We start from the raw sequence: 24162 nt of genomic DNA, 5'->3' as shown, positions 1-24162 counted from the left end.
TTAAGGGAGCGCTTTTGTGTAAAAGTCACAGTTGAACCTAAATTATTAATTCCTCTTTAATGATATTCATTGTTTTTAAAAAACATTTATAAGTCACCTGAAGCCTTAAAATATTGATCATTCTTTATTTAAGAAATAGTCTGGTCATTTGAACAAACAAGTATAAAACCTTTTTTGAGCCCAGATTAAGGAAATATTACTGATAGAGTTAGGTATGATAATTACATATGGTTAATGGTTATGGTTATGTTTAAACAGTTTCATAATAAAAGTTTAGAATTTTTTTAAAACAGTTAGGAAATTGTTAGGAACTTGTTAATTTTCAAATGGGGGGGGAAGGTGGAGTTGCTAGGAAAGGATACAGGAACCCACCAAAAAAGTATTACAGCCGCCTGTTTTCCTGGCCACTTACTGCTACTACCAGTATAGAGAAGAATGTCTATATTAAAAACAGATAGCTTGGGACTTCCCTGGTGGTGCAGTGGTTAAGAATACACCTGCCAGTGCAAGGGACACGTGTTTGATCCCTGGTGTGGGAAGATACCACGTGCCGCGGAGCAACTAAGCCCATGCACCACAACTACTAAGCCCATGCACCACAACTACTGAAGCCCGTGTGCCACAACTTCTGAGCCCGTGTGCTACAACTACTGAAGTCCTCGCATCTAGAGCCCGTGCTCTGCAACAAGAGAAGCCCGCACACTGCAACAAAGAGTAGACCCCACTTGCCACAACTAGAGAAAGGCCGTGCACAGCAACAAAGACCCAACGCAGCCAAAAAAAAAAAACAAAACCCAGAGAGCTTTATTGTTTTATCTTGATTCAATATATTGGCACTTATAAAACTTGAACGTGAAAATTCACATTAAGATTTTCTCTGATTTAGCACCATGGAATTTTTTTTTTTTTTTTTTTTTTTTTTTTTTTTTTACGGTACGCGGGCCTCTCACTGTTGTGGTCTCTCCCGTTGCGGAGCACAGGCTCCGGACGCGCAGGCTCAGCGGCCACGGCTCGCGGGCCCAGCCGCTCCACGGCATGTGGGATCTTCCCGGACCAGGGCACGAACCCACGTCCCCTGCATCGGCAGGCGGACTCTCAACAACTGCGCCACCAGGGAAGCCCTGCACCATGGAATTTGTATCTTGTTTCTGATAATAAATGTGCCACTGAACTATATATAACCTTAGCAGGGATGACTACCAAAAATTGTAATGTGTATTCTCATTCCATATTATTGCAAAAATTATCACTCAAAAAAAAAAAATCTCTTCACTATTCAGTTGGTCTTTGGTCCAAACTCTTCTATTCCTTGAATCCTAGGCTTTTGACCTTTATGAACAAAGATATGCTGCTGTGAAGATCCATCAGCTTAATAAAAGTTGGAGGGATGAGAAGAAGGAAAACTACCACAAGTAAATATTAATTCTTTATGGTTTTTATCAATTTTGAAAATATATTTAATTGTCATGGAGAATTAATATATTCTCTTTCTCGTAGACATGCCTGCAGAGAGTATAGAATACACAAAGAACTGGATCACCCCAGAATAGTTAAACTCTATGATTATTTCTCCTTGGATACAGATACGTAAGTGAATATAAAAGGATTTATTTTTTAAGAAAAGACATGTTGGCTTTTGCTTCCCCTATTCCATAGTGATAATATAAATACTCTTCATTTGTCCATTGTGATTTTGAATTATTGGATAATATTTTATGTCTGATTTTTTTCTCTTCTCCATTGTAGGTTTTGTACAGTGTTAGAATACTGTGAAGGCAATGACTTGGATTTCTATCTGAAGCAACATAAATTAATGTCAGAGAAAGAAGCTAGGTCTATTGTAATGCAGATTGTAAATGCACTAAGATATCTCAATGAAATCAAACCCCCTATTATACATTATGATCTTAAACCAGGTAATTAATAAAATTTTTGTCTAAATTAAGCTTTAAAGAGTGTAATTTTTAAAAGTCTTACTTGCTAAGTTATCCAAAAATATGCTTTTTGGTTTAGTTTTTAAAAGTCAGTGGAATACTAGTGGTAGTAGCTGAAGTGTTTTTAAAATTTATATCACTGCATTTAAAAACTATATTTTAAATGTATATCTTAATTGATTAAAAATTTTACATATGTATGTTAAGTGTATTATTTCCCAAAAGTCCAGCTTTAGTAGTAAAGATAATGTTTTTCATTTATGTTTCATTAAAAGAACTTTATACTTTGTTCTTAGGGAACATCCTTCTGGTAGATGGAACAGCATGCGGAGAAATTAAAATTACTGATTTTGGTCTGTCCAAGATTATGGATGATGACAGCTATGGTGTAGATGGAATGGATCTAACTTCCCAAGGGGCAGGCACTTACTGGTAAGTGTATTATTAAAAACACCAAAATTACCTAGATTAGTGCCCAGTCTTTTTAATGAGAGTTTATTTTCGCCTACCTTTGAGATTACTGTGGTGTGATGAGAGTACTGATATGAAGTCTCTGAGTTGAGAGACTACTATCATCAGTCCTGTTTTCTCACCTGGTCTTAACTGTAACTATCAGCAAACCAGAGGAAGAAAAACTTGGCATCAGCAAGTGACTACCAGCTAGTTCCCTACCAGCCAGAAACTCCTAACATGGAGAATTTGTGAATCTTGTTCTATAATGTTGGAGTGATGTTTATCATGAGTAATGATACTTAATATAATATCTTAGCTATTAAAAGCAATAACTAATAAGCATTAAGCCCTCTCTGTAGAGGTTTTGTGGTTACAGTTTTTAAGATGGATGTTTTGTCAATAATGAATGAAAGAGAAATTTGGTACAATCTTGGTCTTTGGCCTTAACGCTCAAAAATCTTTTTAATAACTTCATACATACAGATATAAATCTAGATAGAACCATAGATTCACTGATATGAGTCTAAATGAACGTCATTCCCTTCAGAGTTACCTACGTGTTGACAAAAATTACTTCAGTGTGAATTTTCAAACTTAGTATCAAATTTGCCAAAGTGGAGAACATAGACTATAAAATTTCAAAACTAATTTAGTTTTCAGAATAAATTAGTTTAGCAAAAAGAGTGAAATCTTAAATGGAAGGGAGATAACTACTCAGCTTCACTGAGCAGGATGGTGACTACAAACATAAATGTGACTTTGGAGTCTTCAGAACAATCTTCACATAGCCTGGGCAATAATAACCAATTCTATAAAATGCCACAGGTTGGTATGGACTTTACTTTTCAGAGTAAGGATTAGTCATGTTCCATGTTTTCATTTAAAGCCAGTTTAGAGTTTCAAATTATGCTTGTGGCATTTTTTAGGAATATAAGATAATGTATCATAATTTTCTTTCAATATATATTCTTTAAAAGTCTATCATTCAAACTAGTAACTCCTTAAAAGTCAGTACCCTCAGTCAGTAGTCTTTAGACTTCTTTCTTTTAGCAACAAGGCTCCTTTTTTCACCACAAAATCTTAGAATCCTAATAAAACCAACAAAAATAAGGCTTCTTGGTAGAACCCTGTATTCTGTGGCAGACAGCTTGAAAACCATGTTCTAAGTAATAGATCATCCTTCCTCTGCAGAGACTCCCACCATACTGTTTCCCTCTCACTCTGGCTTCCCTAGTGCAGGGCAGGGCAAGGAAATTTCCCCCTGACAGATGGGCATGAGACAGGGAAGCTTATGTTTTAGGGTGCTGTGCAGGAAGAAGATACAGTCATGGCATTTCCATGTTAGGAACCTGGAATTATATACTTCTTGTAGAAACAGCTTTCCCCAAAATGGTTAGTTTTTTATTCATATACAAACTTTTAGAATATAGGTATGTAGTGCTTTTACACATCATCCCCAGAAGCTTAAATTATTTGTCAGTATCACTTAGAAGAAAACGAGTTTTGTTTCTCCCTTCCTCTTGGGTCTCAAATGCAAGCATCCACTAAATCCTGCTGTCGTTTTCCCCGAGTAGCTTTGGTATCTATTCCTACACTTCCTCTCCTTGCTTATATACCCTTTTACCTTGAGAGACGGTATAGCACAGTGTTTAAGAGTCATTCTTGTTTCAGTTACACACACATAAACCTACAGAAAATATACGCTTTTATTCATAAAACAAATCTGGCTTTTTATTTGATTTGGAGGGTAGGAAAGGATTTACATCACAAATAGGTTATTGGTCATCTGTGAATGTTCTGCTGAATTTAAACGATTTTAGCATAGTGAGTATAAAACTAAAAAGAGAAGCTTCCCATTTAGCTGTATTATTCCTTTTCAGGACTTTGTAGTTTATCTAAATTTTTGAAGTGTGAGATGCTTGCATCCTGATGGAGCTTTTTATCAATACTTATAACCTAAGGTTAAAAGTAAAAATTTATTTTTACTTATATGTATTTTTACTTTTTAAATAAATTTTACAATCTATTTTTACCTTTTCTTTATCTAAAATTATAAATTTATAAATAAAAATAGTATTTTTGAATGCTCCATATATTTCTGATGCTGCTACTGTTTGAAACTGTACAATGAATTAGCGCTGTAATGGAGGTAACATCTGCCTGGAGGGACGCAGAGAAGGCTTGTGAAAGTTGGGTGGGTCTTGAAGAAGAAAGGGTGGTCACTGTGTGAACTGGAGTAGTTAAGGAAGGCATAAGAGGTTGTCATATTCAGAAGCATTGCGGGGAAGCACAGTGTAGGGAACCAAGTGAATCGGCTTTGCCTAACCAGTTTGAGGGGCTGGGGGTCAGGAGAAGAGATTTTGGAAATTTAAGTTGCTGCTAGATTAGGACAGGTCTCGTGTTACAAGCAAGAGATACGAGGTCTTGCCTGGGCAGTGAGTGAGGCTGAGGTTCTTTAAACAAAAGAACTGGCTGATCAGATGTGTGTTTTAGGAAGAGAACTTCCTACAGTTTGAAGATTGGTGAAGGGGGGATAGGAGAGGATTTCTTCTGTTAGTAGATACTTAGAACATTGTAATTTCTAATGATAATTTATCATTTCTGTAGATCATACACTACAGAAATGTATATAAGTTGACCCTTGAACAGTGCAGGGGCACCGGTCCTCTGCACAGTCAAAAATCTGAGTATAGCTTGCAGTTGCCCTTCATATACGTGGTTCCTCCACATGCCCGAAATTCAACCAGTCAGGGATTGTGTAGTGCTGCAGTATTTACTATTGAAAAAAATCCTCGTATAAGTGGACCCGTGCAGTTTGAACCCGTGTTGGAAAAGGGTCAACTGTATATTACACACTTTAACCACAAAGTTGTTTGTTTTGGCTCTAAAGTCAAATGATACAGGGATACAAATGCCTTAAAAGTTAGGACTTTAATCAGTGAAAATCACCTAAGGGTTTTTGTATGGATAAAATGAGTGTAAGATTTTACATTTAGAAGGTTTTAAATTATAAATTGTTAATATCCTTTCCTTTTTTCCTCCCCCCAAAACCTAGGTATTTACCTCCTGAGTGTTTTGTAGTTGGAAAGGAACCACCGAAGATTTCCAACAAGGTTGATGTGTGGTCAGTCGGAGTCATCTTCTTTCAGTGTCTTTATGGTAGAAAAGTAAGTTGAAGTATAACAGATTCAGCTATATGGAGATAAGTTGAATTTTCCCCTTTTAAAGTTTCATTAACTTGAAGTCAATTTAGTCAAGAATTCCAAGAATTCAGACCTGGTTGAGGCAACAACAAAAAAACCCAAAATAACTGTTTATTTGGGGTTAGGAGCAGACTGGGAAGCAGAAATACATGAAAGCACTTGAATTGTGTTCCGCTGGACTACAAAAGCGGAGGAGGGTGCTTATAGGCAAAAAACTGCAAGCTTACACAAATTGTCAAGAATTAGGATTGGAGCTGGCAAGAAGTAAGGGTGCTTGTTAAGCAAAGATTGGGGTTTGAAATGATGACATAGTTGTGGGGGAACTTTGAAAGTACAAGGTTGCAGCTGGCAATTGCTAGCAGATAGATACGGTTTTGAAAACATCTAGTGGTTTCCTTTAGTTTGATACAGTTCAGAAAGTTCAGGTTTTCTCTGATGCAGGAATGTGTCTGAAACCACATCCACAATGGCCACCCAGCTCCATTTTGGATGCCTGAACCATAGTTACTCCATTTGATTTTTTAAATGATCTTAAATATATTATCACTTCCTAAAATTTCTGTGGATCAGAACTATTTTAATGTCACAACAGCTTCTTTGGCCTGCTCTTTGCCTTTTTTTCTTTTAAGAAGAAGAAGTAACTAATCTGTTAACAGTGCTAACGTTTTTCTATTGCTAGGAATAAAGGAGTCAAAACTGTTCATGATCCTCCATTCTCTCCACTTCCTCACCTCCTCTACCCCGTTCCCACCCCACACACACAGTTTGGCCTGAGCATGTTTCCTCCTGTGCTTCCTCAGGGAAATTCCATCAAACTTAGTACTAATTTTTCCCAAACCTCTCTTTACATTGAAGTCAGAACTGTAAGCTACCATAGATATCCTTATCCCATTCAGTCCCTCCATCAGTGTGAAAAGAGAGATTCAGGGACTTGTCTGGGAACTCACTGCATGTTAGGACCAAACCCAGAGCTGATTCATTTAAGTTAGTGTGTCATACTCAAGGTATTTCACTCTTTGGACTTTTCACGGATGTTTCCACTACTTCTCCATCTCTTCTCTAATTAAACTTAAATTTTAAACATTCAGAATAAAATTTAAAATTTTTTTGTTTTTATTTTTATCTTAATTACTTACTTATATAGCAATGGTATTATTTTCTGTTGCTTATTCACAATGTTTTGGCTATGCTAAGGATTGATCAGATGCCTGCTGTCAGTTATAACCTTGTTTCTATGAGAATGCATCCCAGCTTGCAAGTAACTGAGAGTAAGATTTTTTTAGAACACAAATCATTTGTATCTTGGGGATTCTCTGATAATATCTGTTTAAATATTTTGTGAGATAAATTTCTCAACATTGTATTTTTTTTTTTTTAAGCCATTTGGTCACAATCAATCTCAACAAGACATTCTTCAAGAAAATACAATATTAAAAGCCACAGATGTCCAGTTCCCTGTAAAACCGGTTGTAAGCAGTGAAGCAAAGGTACTAAGTTTATGAAAATAAGCTTTGTGAAGTAAAGATTGCAGCCACAGGAAAAGCTGTCCAGTAGGGGCTGGTGATTTGCTCTGGAGAAGAGTTGCTTTAGGCCTTTGGTTGTGATAGTTTTTAAGGACCCAAATATGGTCTGTGATTCTTTTAAGAAGCCAGGCAAAGGAGAACATAATCTACGATTACATTTACATAAAGTTTAAAACAAGCAGAACTCAATTATGGTGTTTAAAAGTCAGGATAGCTGTTACCCCAATAGATTGGGGGCAGAGCCAGTGCCTGAAAGTGGGCATGAAGAGTCTTAGGAGTTCTGATAAAGTTCTTTTTCTTGATCTGTTTGCCAGTTACATAGATATATTCACTTTGTGCTGTACACTCTATGCTCAATAGGAAGAAAACACTAGGGCAAAAATGGCATCATACCCTTTGGCCAAACTAAATTGACAGTAAAGTGGAATGAGGGTGAAAAGAGCGTTTTACAGAAGAGAAATTCCAGAAAAAGAAGACTCCAAAATTTGGAGGGAGAAATGCAGTATTCCATATTCAACACAGTTACAGGCATACCTCAGAGATATTGTGGGTTCGGTTCTCTACCACTGCAAATAAGGCGAATATTGCAATAAAGAAGTCACACATAGTTTTTGGTTTCCCGGTGCACATAAAAGTTATGTTTACATTATAATGTAGTCTGTTAAGTGTGCAATAGCATTATGTCTTAAAAAAATAATGTACATACCTTAATTAAAAATACTTGCTTGCTAAAAAGTGTTAACCATCCTCTGAGCCTTCAGCCAGTAGTCTTTTTGCTTGTGGAGGGTCTTGCCTTGCTGTTGACGGCTGCTGACTGAGCAGGGTGGTGGCTGCTGAGGCAATTTCTTGGTCTCTTCCTTTCATGAACCATTTCTCTGTAGTATGCAGTGCTGTTTGAAAGAAGTTAGTTCTACTGTGGGTAAAAAGCTTTCAAAATTGGAGTCAGTCCTCTTAAACCCTGCCACTGCTTTATGAACTAACTTTATGTAACATTCTAAATCCTTTGTTGTCATTTCAGCAATTAAGTTTGCAGTCTTACATGGGTGCAGTTCATGACCTCCCCCAAACAGTTACAATAGTAGCAGAAATCACTGATCACCATAACAAATATAATAGTGACATAACAAATATAATGGAAAGTTTGAAATATTGCTAGAATTACCAGATGTGACACAGAGACACAAAGTGAGCTGTTGGAAAAATGGTGCTGATAGATTTGCTCAATGTGGGGTTGCCACAAACGTTCAATTTGTAAAAAAAAAACAAAAAAAAAACCGCAGTATTTGCAAAGTACAGTAGAACAATGTGAGCCTGTGTTGGAAGTCCTAGCCAGAACAGTTAGGCAAGAAAAAGAAGTAAAAGGCATACAAATCAGAAAGGAAGAAGTAAAACTGTCACTATTTGCAGATAACATCATTTTATATATAAAAACCCTTAAGACACCACCAAAAAAGTTAGAACTAATCAACAAATTCAGTAAAGTTGTGGGATATGAAATCAATGCAACAAATTTTTATGTATTTCTATATACTAATAATAAAAGAGCAGAAAGAGAAATTAAGAACACAATCCCAGGGACTTCCCTGGCAGTCCAGTGGTTAGGACTTGGCGCTTTCACTGCTGGGGCCCAGGTTCGATCCCTGGTTGGGGTGCAGCCAAAGAGAAAACAAAACAATCCCATTTACAGTTGCATCAGAAAGAAAAACTATAAGACATTGATGAAAGAAACTGAAGAAGGCACAAGTAAATGGAAAGATATTCCATGTTCATGGATTGGAAGAATTAATGTTAAAATGTCCATACTACTAAAAGCAATCTACAGATTCAGTGCAATCCCTATCAAAATTCCAACAGTATTTTTCACAGAAATAGAGCAAACAGTCCTAAAATTCATATGGAAACACGAAAGACCCAAATAGTCAAAGCCATCTTGAGAACAAAGCTGAAGGCCTCATGCTCCATAATTTCAAACTACATTTCAAAGCTATAGTATTCAAAACAAACAGTACGGTATGCCGTGGAACAACTAAGCCTGTGTGCCACAACTACTGAGCCTGTGCTCTAGAGCCCACGAGCCATAACTACTGAAGCCTGCATGCCTAGAGCCTGTGCTCCACAACAAGAGAAGCCACCACAATGAGAAGACCGCACACCACAACGAAGAGTAGCCCCTGCTCGCCACAACTAGAGGAAGCCCGCATGCAGCAACAAAGACCCAACACAACCAAAATCAAATAAATAAAATTGATTCTTTAAAAAAAAAAAACATATGGTATTGGCATAAAAATACACAGATCAATGGAACATAATTGAGAGCTCGGAATAAACCCACACATGTATGGTCAATTTATGACAAAGAAGCCAAGAATATACAATGGGGAAAGGGTGGTCTCTTCAATAAATGTTGTTGGGAAAACTAGACAGCCACATAAACAAGGATGAAACTGGACCACTATCTTATGCCATACACAAAAAGTAACTCAAAATGGATGACAGTCTTGAACTTAAGACTAGAAATCATAAAACTCCTGAAAGAAAACATAGGCGGTAAGCTCCTTGACATAGGTCTTGGTGAGGAATTTTTGTATTTGACAACAAAAGCAAAGGCAACAAAGTAAAAGTAAACAAGTGGGGCTGCATCAAATGAAAAATCTGCACAGCAAAGGAAACCATGAACAAAATGAAAAGACAACTTACCAAATGGGAAGAATATTTGGAAATCATACCTGATAAGGGATTAATATCCAAAATATATAAAGAAATCAAACAGTTTGATTAAAAACAGAGGATCTGTATAGGTTTCTTCCCAAGGAGGACCTACATATGGCCAACAGTTGCATGAAAAGATGCTCAACATCACTCAATCAGGGAAATCCAAATCAAAACCGCAGTGAGAGATCACCTCATACCTGTAGAATAGCTATTATCAAACAGACAAGAAATGAGTGTTGGCAAGGATGTGGAGACAAGGGAACCTGTGTGCACTGTTGGTGCGATTGTGAATTGGTGCAGCCAATATGGAAAACAGTGTGGAGGTTCGTTGGAAAATTAAAAATAGAACTACCATATGATCCAGCAGTTCTACTTCTGAGTATTTGAAGAAAACAAAAACATTAACTCAAAATGATATGTGCATCCCCATGATCATTGCAGCATTATTTACAGTACCCGAGACATGGAAGCAACCTTAGGTGTCCATCGTGGGATGAATGGATAAAGAAAATGTGGTGTGTGTGTATATATACATATATAAAATGGAATACTGTTCAGACATTAAACAAAAGGAAATCTTGCCATTATATGTCATGTCTTGTCGTTATATGTCATATATAAGATTCTACATATGCCATTTTATGTAGAATCTTAAAAAACAACAAACAGAAAAAAACCAAGCTCACAGATACAGAGAAGAGAGGTGGGTGGGTGAGGGGTGGGCGAAATGGGTGAAGGGGACCAAAAGGTACAAACTTCCAGTTATATAAGTCATGGGGATGTAGTGTACAGCCTGGGGATTATAGTTAATAATACTATATTGCATATTTGAAAGTTGCTAAGAGTAGATCTTAAAAGTTCTCATCACAAGAAAAACAATTTTATAACTATGTATGGTGACAGATGTTAACTAGACAATTGTGGTGATCTTTTCACAATACAAATGTCGAATCATTATGTTGTATATCTGAAACTAATATGTCAATGTTTTTTTAATTACCATATGATCCAGCATTTCTACTTCTAGGTAGATACCAAAAAAAGTGGAAGCAAGGACTCAGATATTTATATACCAACATTCATAGCAGCATTATTCACAATAGTTAAAAGGTAGAAACAATCCAAATGTCAACCAAGAGATAAATGGGTAAACAAAATGTAGTACGTACATGCAGTGGAATATTATTCAGCCTTAAAAAGGAATGAGGCCCGTGAGCCATGGCCGCTGAGCCTGCCCATCCGGAGCCTGTGCTCCGCAACGGGAGAGGCCACAACTGTGAGAGGCCCACATACTGCAAAAAAAAAAAAAAAAAAAAGGAATGAAATTCTGATGCATGCTACAACATGGATGACTCAAACATCATGCTAAGTGAAAGACACAGAAGGACAAATAAATATTGTATGATTCCACTCATATAAGGTACCTAGAATAGCCAGATCATAAAGGAACACAAGTGGTTACCAAGGGCTGGAGGAAGGAGCAATGGGGAGATACTGTTCAATGGGTGCAGAATTTCAGTTTTAGATGATGAAAAAGTTCTGCAGATGTATAGTGGTGATATTGTATAGCAATGTGAATGTACTTAATGTCACTGAATTGTACACTCAAGGGTTAAAATGCTAATTTTTATGTTATGTATATTTTAATCTCAATAAAAAGGAAAAATATGCAGCTTTCCAGCAATAAGTTTAAATGGTAGTAATAGTATTTAGATTGTAAAGTGAACTACTAGGGGGCTGTGAGTTGATAGTTGAATTTGGAGTGATAATTTTACTGCTACAATTTTTTTAAATTTATTTTACTTATTTATTTTTGGCTGCGTTGGGTCTTTGTTGCTGCACGTGGGCTTTCTCTAGTTGTGGCAAATGGGGGCTACTCTTCATTGTGGAGCACAGGCTCTAGAGCGCAGGCTCAGTAGTTGTGGCTCTCAGGCTCTAGAGCACAGGCTCAGTAGTTGTGGCGCATGGGCTTAGTTGCTCCGCGGAATGTGGGATCTTCCCGGACCAGGGCTCGAACCCGTGTCCCCTGCATTGGCAGGCAGATTCTTAACCACTGCACCACCAGGGAAGCCCTATTGCTACAATTTCTTAAAAAATTTGAATCCCCAGTGAAGTAAAATCTATTTATTGTCTTAAATGTGTCCATCATCTGTAGTATTTAGTTGATTGATATTTAGAAGAGGAAAAGATTTTAATTGCTGACTTTTTTTTTTTTTTAAGGCCTTTATAAGACGCTGTTTGGCATACCGAAAAGAAGATAGGTTTGATGTGCACCAACTGGCAAATGACCCCTATCTTCTCCCACACATGAGAAGATCCAATTCTTCAGGAAACTTACACATGGTTGGGCTGACAGCATCCCCTACACCCCCTTCTTCAAGCATAATTACTTACTGACTTTCCTCCAAAATTGGCATGATGTCTTTGAATTGCTTCCAGATGCATACTTGAGTTTGAGAGCTTTTGAGTGTTTTTGTTGTTTTCTTTTTTACACAGGATATGGTTGAGAACTGTTTGTGAACTGAAGTTCTTCATAGCATCGTTTGTATGAGAGTGGATCATGGGCAGTGAATAAATGTACACTTCTGACTGTAATCTTGAGCAGTGAAGGGTGACTGCCTGTTGCACAGAAACAGGAATACCATGTTAAGATAACAGAACAATGGTTTTTTGGGGGGAACACTGTAAATAACGTTTATAATACTTAAATACATTTGGTTGTTACTAGAGAGTTCTAATATGAAGGGTGGTTTTTCATTATTTAAAAACACATGGAAAAAATATGAGACATATTTCTAACACAGGAACTATCTAGTGCCTGGATACATTCTTCAGCATTCAGCAGTTTATCTGCTGCAACCAAAGTAAGAACTGAATGACAGTGACAGTTGTGTTTTATAGTAATAGAATGTGAGAGTTAGACTCTTTGGACAAAGTTATTAGACTTTTGTCATTTGCCTATTCTGGCTTTTACCAAGTTGTACCTCGAAATCACATGTCCACTTTTTTCACTGGTCATGTTAAAGGGAGAGCTATTCCTAGATACATTACACCTTTGACAAAGTGAGCTGCTTGTTTTGAAATCAGCTGAAGTCACTAAATTATAATATCTCCAGTGTTCTCAACATGTTAGAATTGTTAACAGGTATTTTTCTTTTGTTACCAGGCCTTGTTCATTCAAACAAGTGACAATACGTAACCAAATGCAGACCAGTTCTATGCAGGATAATGATAAATTCCCTTCTAGCTCTATTGTAAATTGTGTACAGATGTCATATTTCAATTACCGAGTTTCAGCAGCTTATTCTTGTACAAATGTTTAAAAATATGCCTTTTCTAATTGGATATTGTATTTTTTTTAAGTCTTCTTGAAGGCGCTTTAATTGCTGCTAAATGATGTTGCTTCTTTGCTAAAAAAAATCAAATGACCTCCTTAAAGGTGCAAGTTGACTGTACATTATAGAGAGATTATTAAAAGCAGGCATTTATTAACAATCAAGGCATGTAAAAATGATCCGTGTTGGACATAAAGAGCTCTCGAAATCAGTTTCTTGGTTTCTAGGGCTGTGGAGCACATATATACTAGATTTATAAATTGTTCGTGGTAATCCTACATTTCTAGAAAGTTCTTATCAGCAAGGTGGGATGATGGTCCCTTAAACGAGTTTCTTGTGGTTTGTACAGATTTGTTAAAATGTGAACATTTTCTAACTGCCTTGTATGGTAGAAACCATTATTTTTCAGGATGCTGTATGTCACTCCTCTAAGAAACTTCCTTATCATCACATTCATAATGCTGATACTTACATGTAAATTGTCCATGTTGCCGAAAAAGGAGGCTATGCTTACCACAGATTCCCCTTAATATTGTACAGTTAAACCATGGCTCTTTGTTCTTTCATTGTACATAGACACACTGTCTCTTTAAGATGCTGCTGAAATTGTAGAGAATGTAGCCAAAACAGTAATAAACAATGACAGTTAAAATTTAAAGACTATGAAGTTACATTTGAAGGGAGCTTTCAAGATTTAGGACATTGACTGACTTGGCTCCTTAAGAATTAACTGAATAAATTCTTGAAGTATACTTCAGGATAAGTATGAAGCGTTTCAAGCTGTTAAAGTATACCTAATAACCATTATCAAAGCTAATCCTGGGTAAGTAACACTTAGCCATATCGGGAATGGTTTAAGGGCTATACCTGTTCCTCTGCAGATGAAGATAGAAATCCTATTAAAAAAAATATTGATGTGGTAATGGAATGTAGCATCAATTGAGTGCTTTAGGTGCTGTCGGCCAATTTTTCAATTTTGTTTGAGTGAGTTTTCATCTTTCTGAATCCTAAAATACTATGTTCATATAGTAACAGTTATTTGAAGTCCTGAATTAAAAGAAAATAATCAGTTTGTTTAAAATTTTGGTGAGATATTTAAGTGGATGTGTACATCTAACATGAGATTGAAGAAGTGGTACAGACCTAGATCACTGGTCTTGACCACACTATTTTCAAATGAATGAAAGTGACTGCTACTGTCAAAATGCAGAAAAGGAGGAAAACAAGCCATAAAATGAAAGTGCTTCCCTGGGTTTAGGTAATCATCTGTTTAGAGTCCAAGATGTGTAGGCAGTAAATGAGTTGAGAGACCATCTATTCCTCCTAAAGTTTTTCCAAAGAAATGATACAGATTTGGGGTAGTATGCCCATATCTCAGCAGGTACAAGATAGCTCTAATTGAGCCAGAGCGAGTACTGTTACCTTCACCTGGGAAACTGGGATTTGTCACTAAGTAGTTTCAGTCACTCTGGCAATCTTTGGCTCTAACATCTTGAAGCTTACATTGTGTTTTGGTCTCCTGAATTCTGTCCTCAGAATTAAAGTATTTCCTATATGCCTAAGACAGTAGCCAAGGTCTTCTCCCTTTAAGCACTGCAAGGTAAATGTACAGTTTTTTGCATAGAATTTGAAATCTTTGTTTGGTATGAATTAGCTTTAGTGCATGCATGTTGAGAGGAAGTAAGTGTAGAAACCACCCTAATTTATTAAGTCTGGAGTTGGGTAGATATTTGGTTGTTTTTCAGAAATAAAGTTTCAAGTCTATTTTTTACTTGCTGCCATCCCCTGCTCCTTAAAAATAATTTTCAATTTAAATAGTACATAAAATGTGAACAGATACTTTTACAAATACCTCATTACATGAAACCAAAATGGTAGAATTTCAGTGAAACAAATTTAAAGAGTGTATTCTGTTTTGCTGTTGATCGTTGCTTATTAAATGCAATAATGCTGATTACCATCAGACGTTATTAGCTGTGTTTTGCAGTGGTAGTGCAGACGGTCCAGTCCTATTAGATTGTGAGTTTACTCTTAGAATTTACATTACCGTTTGATTTGTGTGAAAAAGACAGCCTTACTCTTAGTCCTTTAAAATCACATTGGCACGTCTTACTCTAATCCCACTTTAAATTTTGACATGTTATCTGATCATTTTCCTCCCAAGCTTAATCTGTTTCAAAAAGTGTTTTAGCACCTAGTTTTTAAATAAAATTGTTAGAATTCTAGTTCTTGGATTTCAGGAATTCTGTAACAGTTTTAGAACTTCTATAACATATCTGGTGATCTGAATTACAACATACACATCTCCATTTACCTTCCCCTGCTTTCATCTCCCTCCTTTTTTTTCTTCTTTTGAGGATTTTTCTCCCTGGGAATTCTTGGATGTTTGAATGGGAAAGATTTGAGTAAATGTATATAAACTGACTTCAAAACGATTGCATAGAGCCAGAGGAGAACTTAGAAGAGTCATCTTTCATTAGGATCAAAACGCATAGTTTTCACCTGGAAATCCTCACCCATTTAAAATACTAGAGATGTAGGTTACCTACATACCTATGACTTTTTAAAAAGGCAGTAACAATAATACTGGTTAAGAATTCATATCTTAGAACCAGATTCTTTGGGCTTAAATGTTGACTGCCATTTCCTACCTGTGTTTCAGGTTCCTCATCTGAAAATGAAGATAACAGTGTGACCATACAGAGTGGTTGCAAGGAGTAAATGAGCTCACATATATAAAACCCAGCACATTGTAATACCACGTATATAAAGCTGCTATTATTATTATTTTTTTTTTTTTGCGGTACACGGGCCTCTCACTGCTATGGCCTCTCCCATTGCGGAGCATAGGCTCCGGACGCGCAGGCTCACCGGCCGTGGCTCACGGGCCCAGCCGCTCCGCGGCACGTGGGATCCTCCCGGACCGGGGCATGAACCCGTGTCCCCTGCATCGGCAGGCGGACTCCCAACCAATGCACCACCAGGGAAGCCCTATTCTTTTTTAAGACTCAAAAATTGTTCTATTGCTTTTATCCTACATACAAGATGCAGTCTACTTTGCTTCCTGTGATAAATTTTCCTTTAAGAAACAGTTTTACAATACTTTATTCATTTCAAATGATGATTAGATTACCTGAAAAGGGAAGGTGGTGGGGTGCAGCAACAAGAAAAAGTAACTCTGTCTCAACTGTAATTACCCAAAGGATCATACCCTAACCATGTAGGCTATTTCATCAGAGGAAATTCTACCGTACATCCTAGGGTTTTCCTTGATAGTAGCAACCATTTGAGGTAGGATAGGTGGTATTATCCCAGTTTTTTCACAGAGGGGGAAACAGCTGGAGAAAAGAAATAACTTGGTAAGACCACATAACTAATAAATGACATCAGAACTAAAGCCCGGCTTTTGGAGTCCTAGAGCCAGGTTCTTAACCATGCTAACATTTCGCTTGCCTCTTTATTATAAAACTTGTTTACTGTGTTAATCATTCTTCAAAATGACAAAAATGAACAGATAGAAACATAACTGTCACCATAAAAGAGCAAATATAAAGAATTCTTCAACTGTTAGATCAGGAGTGCCATCTGAGCTGTGCCTTGATGGCTGGCTGTTAGTCATGTCAGAGAGGGGCTTCTGTCCAGATTCATTCTAGGCAAGGCAGAGAGTGGGTCACAGACCTTTTCCTCTTCTCACACTTGTTTTTCATTGCATTTTTAATTTAAGTCAACGATCAGATTAGGTTCTGCTTAACTTGCAGGGATCAGTTAGTTCACCTTTCTCCTCCTCAGCCCACTTTCATGAGCATAGAAGGTATATTCTTCCTCTCCCTGCAGTGGTACTGGTTGGTCTCTAATAAATCTGGAAAACTGACTCTATTAAGTCAAAAAACTTGAGAAAGTCTTATAAATCTAATGAAATTACCCATGTGTGGTGCTCCAGTGCCAAGATCACAAATGAGTAATCCTGACTTTATCAAGTGACTCTCACTTTGATTTTTAAAAGTCTGTTTGTAATTAAATTTTTCTATAAATACGTGATCCATTTTCATCTGAAGAACTTAGGCTGTTCCCGTAACCAAATACGTAAGCTAAACAGTATACGTGCATGACCAGCACCCCACTGTTCTTGGTGGAGTATATGGTATATTTGGTTTAAATACCATTGATATGGTCAGATGAGGATTTTTTTCTAGGATAGGACAAAGTTACATACTAAAATTACCTGATCTAAAGAATGAGTATGGTTGATTTATGTCATTCATATCGATCCTATTTCACCTCTTTATGTCTGCTAATGACCAAATTCATAACTTCCTTTTAAGGAGGTATTCAGAAGAGTGAAAAGTGGGGAAAGTCTGGGTTTTAAAGTCTGACTTGACTTTGCACCTGGCTTTGCTATTTAATAATTGGATGACCTTAGAGAAGTCACTGACTAACCTCTCTCGGCTTGCCTTCCACATCTGTAAAGTGTATATATTAATAGTACTTGCGGGCAGGCAGCTGGGTGGGTGTGGGGGGGGGGGGGGCTGCCGGTGTAGGGACTGTGGCAGTGCGCGGGGACGCCGTACAGTGGCTGCAGGGCTGAAGAGAAGCTACTAAAGTTCCTGTGGACGCAAAGTAGAATTTCACAAGAACATAATGGATGGAGAAGTGAAAACCTATGGTGGCTGTGAGGGCTCTGCTCTGATGCCATGTATGTCAAATTGGTATCTTCGGATGGTCATGAATTTATTATAGAAAGAGAACATGCGCTAACATCAGGACAAAAAAGGCATGTTGAGTGGCCCAGGTCAGTTTGCTGAGAATGAAACTAATGAAGTCAATTTTAGCGAGATCCCTTCACATGTGCTATCAAAAGTATGCATGTATTTTACCTACAAGGTTCGCTACACTAACAGCTCTATGGAGATTCCTGAATTTCCAATTGCACCTGAAATTGCACTGGAATGGCTGATGGCTGCAAACTTCCTAGATTTGTTAAATAAAATAAATTATAATAAACTGTTAACTTTTTTCAGTATTTAATACCTGTAGTTAGTAGTTTTTTCGTATATAGCATGTTGCCTGTGTGCAATTGAACTTTAAAGTTCGTTGCAAAGCAGATTACCTTCTGTTCTTTTGCATAGCAATCAGAGTTGAAATTTGTTTGCTACATCAACAAATTAAGGACATTTTTACAAATTGAGAAATAAAGATGCCAGTTCATAGGTGTTTTTGCCTTATCCTTTGGATGTGATTTTTTAAATTAGAACAGTGGTGATATAGTAAATGCTGAAATTTAGGCATAAATTCAACACGTTCTACAGGTAAATAATGGGGCTACATGTTTTTATGTTTTTAGTGTTGTTTTAAAAACCTATTCTGATCTTAATAGCTGTCATTAGCATTAGCATTAGCTGTCATTAGCTGTCATTAGCATTAGCTGTCATTAGCTGTCATTAGACTTATGCAACTGCATATAATTGCATTATAAACAAATTTATAACTTAGCCAAAATATTGATTTTTATAACTGTCAAAGACAAGAGAGTTGAAATTTCTTATGTGTCTTTTGATAAACTGCAGTATTGTTTAAGTGTATCTTGTCTTTTTGTTTATTGCTACAATTTAAGAACTTTATTTAAAATCAGTTTTGGAAGATTACTAGGTACAGCTTTTGGAGCAGAGACTTCTTGAACTGTAGCCACATGGTCAACAAGTAAACTACATGACTTTAGTTTCATGTGCATTTTGCATTTTGGCCAATCCATTGACTATAATGTCTCCTTTGCAATATTCATTCTTACACAGTCCCTTGTGATTACACTTCTCATTATTTAAATGTTTTAAAAGACTCACTGTGAACTTCATCTAGATCCTAAGAGCAAGACTTCTGACAATTCTAGTCTTCCTCCAATCAACTGAAATGTTATAAAATATGAAAAACGTGGAGAGATGCAGTACAAATCTAATAATGCACTTTGATATAGTATATTAATTATCTTCTATTAAGGTATGTCCCACTAGACATGACATCCATAATTTGGGTCTTCTGAACTCAAACTTATAAAACAGGTCATTCAGCTTTTACGCTAAGACAAAAAAAATTTTGAAGAACTATAATAGAGCGTCTCTGCTTAGTCGTGGAAAAAGAAGCACTAGAGTTGGGGTTATTATTGTCTCTATCTTAGTAGTAAAACAAAGCTGTTATTATAGGGTCTATAAATTTAAGTCTTCAGCTTACGTCTTTAAGACTGGTTCAGTATGGACCAGTTTTTCTGGAACCTGCAAAATCCATAAACAACCAAGATCGATAAAAGTAATTTTTCCTCTTAGAAGACCTAACATTGTTATTGAAAGCAATTAAATATAAATGTTAATTGCATATATTTTAGTAACATCTTAAGACATACTGTTACATATTTTAGTATAGAATTATCAAGTACAAGAATTATATTCTGGGGGCTTCTCTGGTGGCGCAGTGGTTGAGAATCTGCCTGCCAATGCAGGGGACATGGGTTCGAGCCCTGGTCTGGGAAGATCCCACATGCCGCAGAGCAACTGGGCCTGTGAGCCACAATTACTGAGCCTGCGCATCTGGAACCTGTGCTCCGCAAAAAGAGAGGCCGCGATAGTGAGAGGTCCCCGCACTGTGATGGAAGAGTGGCCCCCGCTTGCCGCAACTAGAGAAAGCCCTCGCACAGAAACGAAGACCCAACACAGCCATAAATAATAAATAAATTAATTAAATTAAAAAAAAATTCAGGGCTTCCCTGGTGGCGCAGTGGTTAAGAGTCTGCCTGCCGATGCAGGGGACACAGGTTCGTGTCCCGGTCCGGGAGGATCCCACATGCCACGGAAAGGCTAGGCCTGTGAGCCATGGCCGGTGAGCCTGTGCGTCTGGAGCTTGAGCTCCGCAACGGGAGAGGCCACAACAGTGAGAGGCCCGTGTACCGCAAAAAAAAAAAAAAAAAAAAAAAATTCTGCTACTTGGTGACAAATAATGCTGATTATAAACCTAAGTGGTGATCTTAAAGGTCAAGGTGATAGCTAGAATACAGTTTAACTTTGATCCATTTTAGTAGGTTACTTTATATGTTAGGTCCAGAAGTTACCTGAAGTTCAAAATATTGAAATAGAACTGAAAGATTAGGAAAAGCTGTATATCTTGTGGCACATGATACTTGCATGTTAATAAAGACTATTGACTGAAAAGAAAAATAGTACCTGCCTTTCAGGCACCTAGCACTAAAAGTGGGTTCAGAAGGTCCTCCAACTAATATGGCATGAGCTCTGACCAGTCAGAACAAATGCTGGCCATAGTGCAGAAGAGAGGGTCAAGAGTAATTGTGGGACACTCTGAGGAAGGGATGGGACCAGTTGGGGTAGGAACTCGGGAGACTCCAAGCAGCAGCCATTTATCAATCAATGTGGAGATGTTTCTGTATTTTAACTCATATCTGTGCATAGTTGCTTAGTATGAGCCCTGCCTGTCATCAGTGACGTAAGGTAGACTCCATAAATGACTCCCTTCACTCCAGCACATGCAGCTATTTTGGAAGTTTACACAGCTAATGACTTGCACATCCAAGGCACATGACTATTTTGGGTTGGAGACCTAACTGATCTCTGTTTCCAGAACTATTTTTTCTTCACTTTAGAAATGCTATTTGGATCTCAAGATTGTTTCTGTTCAAGCCACCATGAATATTAAATATCATCATGGTGGTTGCTGGACTGATGAAAAAATTAATGTTTCTTTTTGACAATTTAGACTTCATCAGTAGGAATGTTTTAGAATTTTATTCCTGTGAGCTTCCTTCCCAGAGGTATGGAATATATCCACACATAGTTATTAGTAAAAAACTTTTTCCCTGATAGTAACCACAAAGCAAAAATCTACAGTAGATACACAAAAGATGAAAGCACACCACTACAGAAAAAGCATAAATGAAGAGAACAAGAAGAAAGGAACAAAGGAACTACAAAACAGGAAACAATTAACAAAATGGCAATAAGTAAATACCTATCAATAATTACTTAAAATGTATATGGACTATATTCTCCAATCAAAAGATAAGAGTGGCTGAATAGATAAAAAGGCAAGACCCATGTAGATGTAAGGACACACACAGACTGAAAGTGAAGGGACGAAAATAGATATTCATGCAAATGGAAACCAAAAGCTGGAGTAGCTATACTTGTATCAGACAAAATAGACTTTGAGACAAAGAAAGTAATAAGAGATAAAGAAGGGCATTATATAATGATAAAGGGATCCATAAACAGGATATAACATTTGCAAATATTTCTACACCTAACAGAAGCTTATAAGTATATAAAGCAAATATTAACAGATGTAAAGGGAGAAATAGTAATACAATAACAGTGGGGGACTTTAATATTCACCTTCGTGAATGGATACATCATCCAGACAGAAAATAAGGAAACATCAGCCGTAAATGACACAGTAGGCCAGATGGACTTAACAGACTTGAACAACATGGGTTGGGGCAGCAACCCCCCGTGCAGTCAAATTCATGTATAACTTTTGACTCCTCCAAAACTAATAGCCTAGTATTGGCCAGAAACCTTGCTGATAACACAAATCGATCAACACATTTTGTATGTTATACGTATTATATACTGTATTCCTAAAATAAAGCTAGAGAAAAGAAAAGAAAATGATAAGGAAGAGAAAATACATTTACAGTACTGTACTTGTTGATACCGTAAGTTTACATTGTTTACAAGATGAATCATCTGTCAGTAAAATATTGTCTTATACAAAACACTGCAGATATATGTATTATTAACACTAGACATCAAAAATGAAAAAATTCATATTTATTTACAGGTATAACAATTCATGCATTGATAATGAAGAAGCAGTAATATGATCGTTTTATGGTAGTCTTGTGTAATCCATAGGAATACATCACAGTATCCTAGCCTACACACTAATGAATGAATCACTGAAAATTTTATGGCACAAAGTATCAGTCGTACTCATAATATAGTATTGGAAACACTGTCACACATTTAAAAAAAAATTTATCTGTGAAGATAGGTTGATACTCAGTTTTCTCTAATTACGAGAGAGAGGCATACTGTATGGTAATATAATTCTTTGAAAGCAAAATTATAAAACAGTAAGAAAACTAACACATTATTAGTTTCATATTAAATATCACTCACCTTATGTCTATGTAAGGATAGACTATCCACTTCAATACAAGTCTTGTGCACAATGTTCTACACATATATTTTCGTATATTTATTGAAAAAAAAAATCTATGTATAAGTGCCCCCACACAACTCAAACCCATGTTGACAAGAGCCAACTGTATATAGAACATTCTATCCAAAAGCAGCTAAATACACATTCTTCTCAAGTTGCACATGCAACATTCTCCAGGATAGATCATATGTTAGGCCACAAAACAAGTCTTAATAAATGTAAGATTGAAATCATATCAAGAATCTTTTCCATCCACAGTGGCTTGAAACTAGAAATCAATTACAAGAAGAAAACTGGAAAATTCACAAGTATGTGGAGATTAAACAACATACTACTGAACAACCAGCAAGTCAAAGAATAACTCAAAATAAATTTTAGAATACCTTGAGACAAACGAAAATGGAAATGCAACATAGCAAAACTTAAGAGATGCATCAAAAGCTGTTCTAAGAGAGGTTCATAGTGATAAATGCCTATCTTAAGAAACAAGAAAAATTTCAAATCACAATCTTACTTTACACTTCAAGCAAAAGAAGAACAAACAAAACCCAAAGTTAGAAGAAAGGAAATTATGAAATCAGCAGAAATAAAACAGGGGCTTAAAAAAACAATAGAAAACATAAAACTAAGCTGGTTCTTTGAAAAGATAAACAAAAATTGACAAAACTTCAGCTAGACTAACCAACAAAAAAGAGGACTCAAAATCAGAAATGAAAAAGATGTTACAACTGATACCAAAGAAATACAAAGGATCATAGAGACTGCTATGAATAATTATACATCAACAAATTTGACAACCTAGAGAAAAGGATAAATTCCTAGTAACATACAACCTACCAAGACTGAATTATGAAGAAACAGAAAATCTGAACACACCAATTACTAATAAGGAGATTGAATCGGTAATCAAAAACCTCCCAACGTGGGCTTCCCTGGTGGCGCAGTGGTTGAGAGTCCGCCTGCCGATTCAGGGGACACGTGTTCGTGCCCCGGTCCGGGAGGATCCCACATGCCACGGAGCAGCTGGGCCGTGAGCCATGGCCGCTGAGCCTGCGCATCTGGAGCCTGTGCTCTGCAGCGGGAGAGGCCACAGCAGTGAGAGGCCCGCGTACCGCCAAAAAAAACAAAACAAAAAAACAAACAAAAAAACCTCCCAACAAACGAAAGTCCAGGAACAGATGGCTTTACTGCTGAATTCTACCAAACATTAAACAATACACACCAATTCTTCTTAAACTCATCCAAAAAAAAAAAGAAAAGGAGAGAACACTTCCAAACTCATTTTACAAGGCTAACATTACCCTGACACCAAAACCAGACAAGGATGACACCAGAAAAGATAATTACAAGGAAATATCCCTAATGTACATAAATGTGAAAATCCTCAACAAAATATTAGCCAACCTAATTCAACAATACATTAAAAAAAATCATGCACCATGACTGAATAAGTGGGATTTACTCCAGGAATGGAAGGAGTAAATCATCTGCAATTCAATATCATATGCTGCATTAACAAAATGGATAAAAATCTTATGATCAAAGGTATTTCTAAATGGGCTTAGGAGATTAGCATGCTTCATTTCCAGAATATTTCTGCAGTGATTCAGGAGCTGGAGACAAGATGGCAGAGTAGAAGTACTTGAGCTCACCTCCTCTCACAAAAACACCAGAATCACAACTAACTGCTAAAGAACCATCAACAAAAAAAGACTTGAATCTACCAAAAAAAAAAAAGACATTCTACACCCAAAGACAAAGAGGAAGCCACAACAAGGTGATA

General features: G+C 36.9%; 1 protein-coding gene, 1 long non-coding RNA gene and 1 pseudogene across 5 annotated transcripts in view; 2 read left to right on the top strand and 1 right to left on the bottom strand.

Moving 5' to 3' along the window:
- TLK1 (tousled like kinase 1) overlaps positions 1–17529 on the top strand; it is a 214316-nt gene extending 196787 nt beyond the window's left edge. For all 3 annotated transcript variants that reach the window (XM_079924295.1, XM_079924294.1, XM_079924296.1), the window contains exons 15-21: positions 1321–1412; positions 1498–1587; positions 1747–1916; positions 2231–2366; positions 5443–5554; positions 6970–7077; positions 12046–17529. In XM_079924295.1, the coding sequence (XP_079780421.1) occupies positions 1321–1412; positions 1498–1587; positions 1747–1916; positions 2231–2366; positions 5443–5554; positions 6970–7077; positions 12046–12222 (885 nt within the window). In that variant the 3' untranslated portion in view covers positions 12223–17529. The remainder of the gene's footprint in view (positions 1–1320; positions 1413–1497; positions 1588–1746; positions 1917–2230; positions 2367–5442; positions 5555–6969; positions 7078–12045) is intronic.
- LOC307187783 overlaps positions 5570–24162 on the bottom strand; it is a 32570-nt gene continuing 13977 nt past the window's right edge. The window contains exons 2-3 of the long non-coding RNA XR_013828702.1: positions 7820–8003; positions 5570–5663 (exon numbers count right to left, since the gene is read on the bottom strand). This is a non-coding gene — a long non-coding RNA (uncharacterized lncRNA). The remainder of the gene's footprint in view (positions 5664–7819; positions 8004–24162) is intronic.
- On the top strand, positions 17799–18473 carry LOC307188112 (elongin-C-like; annotated as a pseudogene). Its single transcript has one exon. The product of its transcript is annotated as an elongin-C-like (transcript).

This window comes from Stenella coeruleoalba, assembly GCF_951394435.1.
Source record: "Stenella coeruleoalba genome assembly, chromosome: 6".
Taxonomy (NCBI): Eukaryota; Metazoa; Chordata; class Mammalia; order Artiodactyla; family Delphinidae; genus Stenella; species Stenella coeruleoalba.
This window is presented reverse-complemented; position numbering and strand designations above follow the sequence as displayed.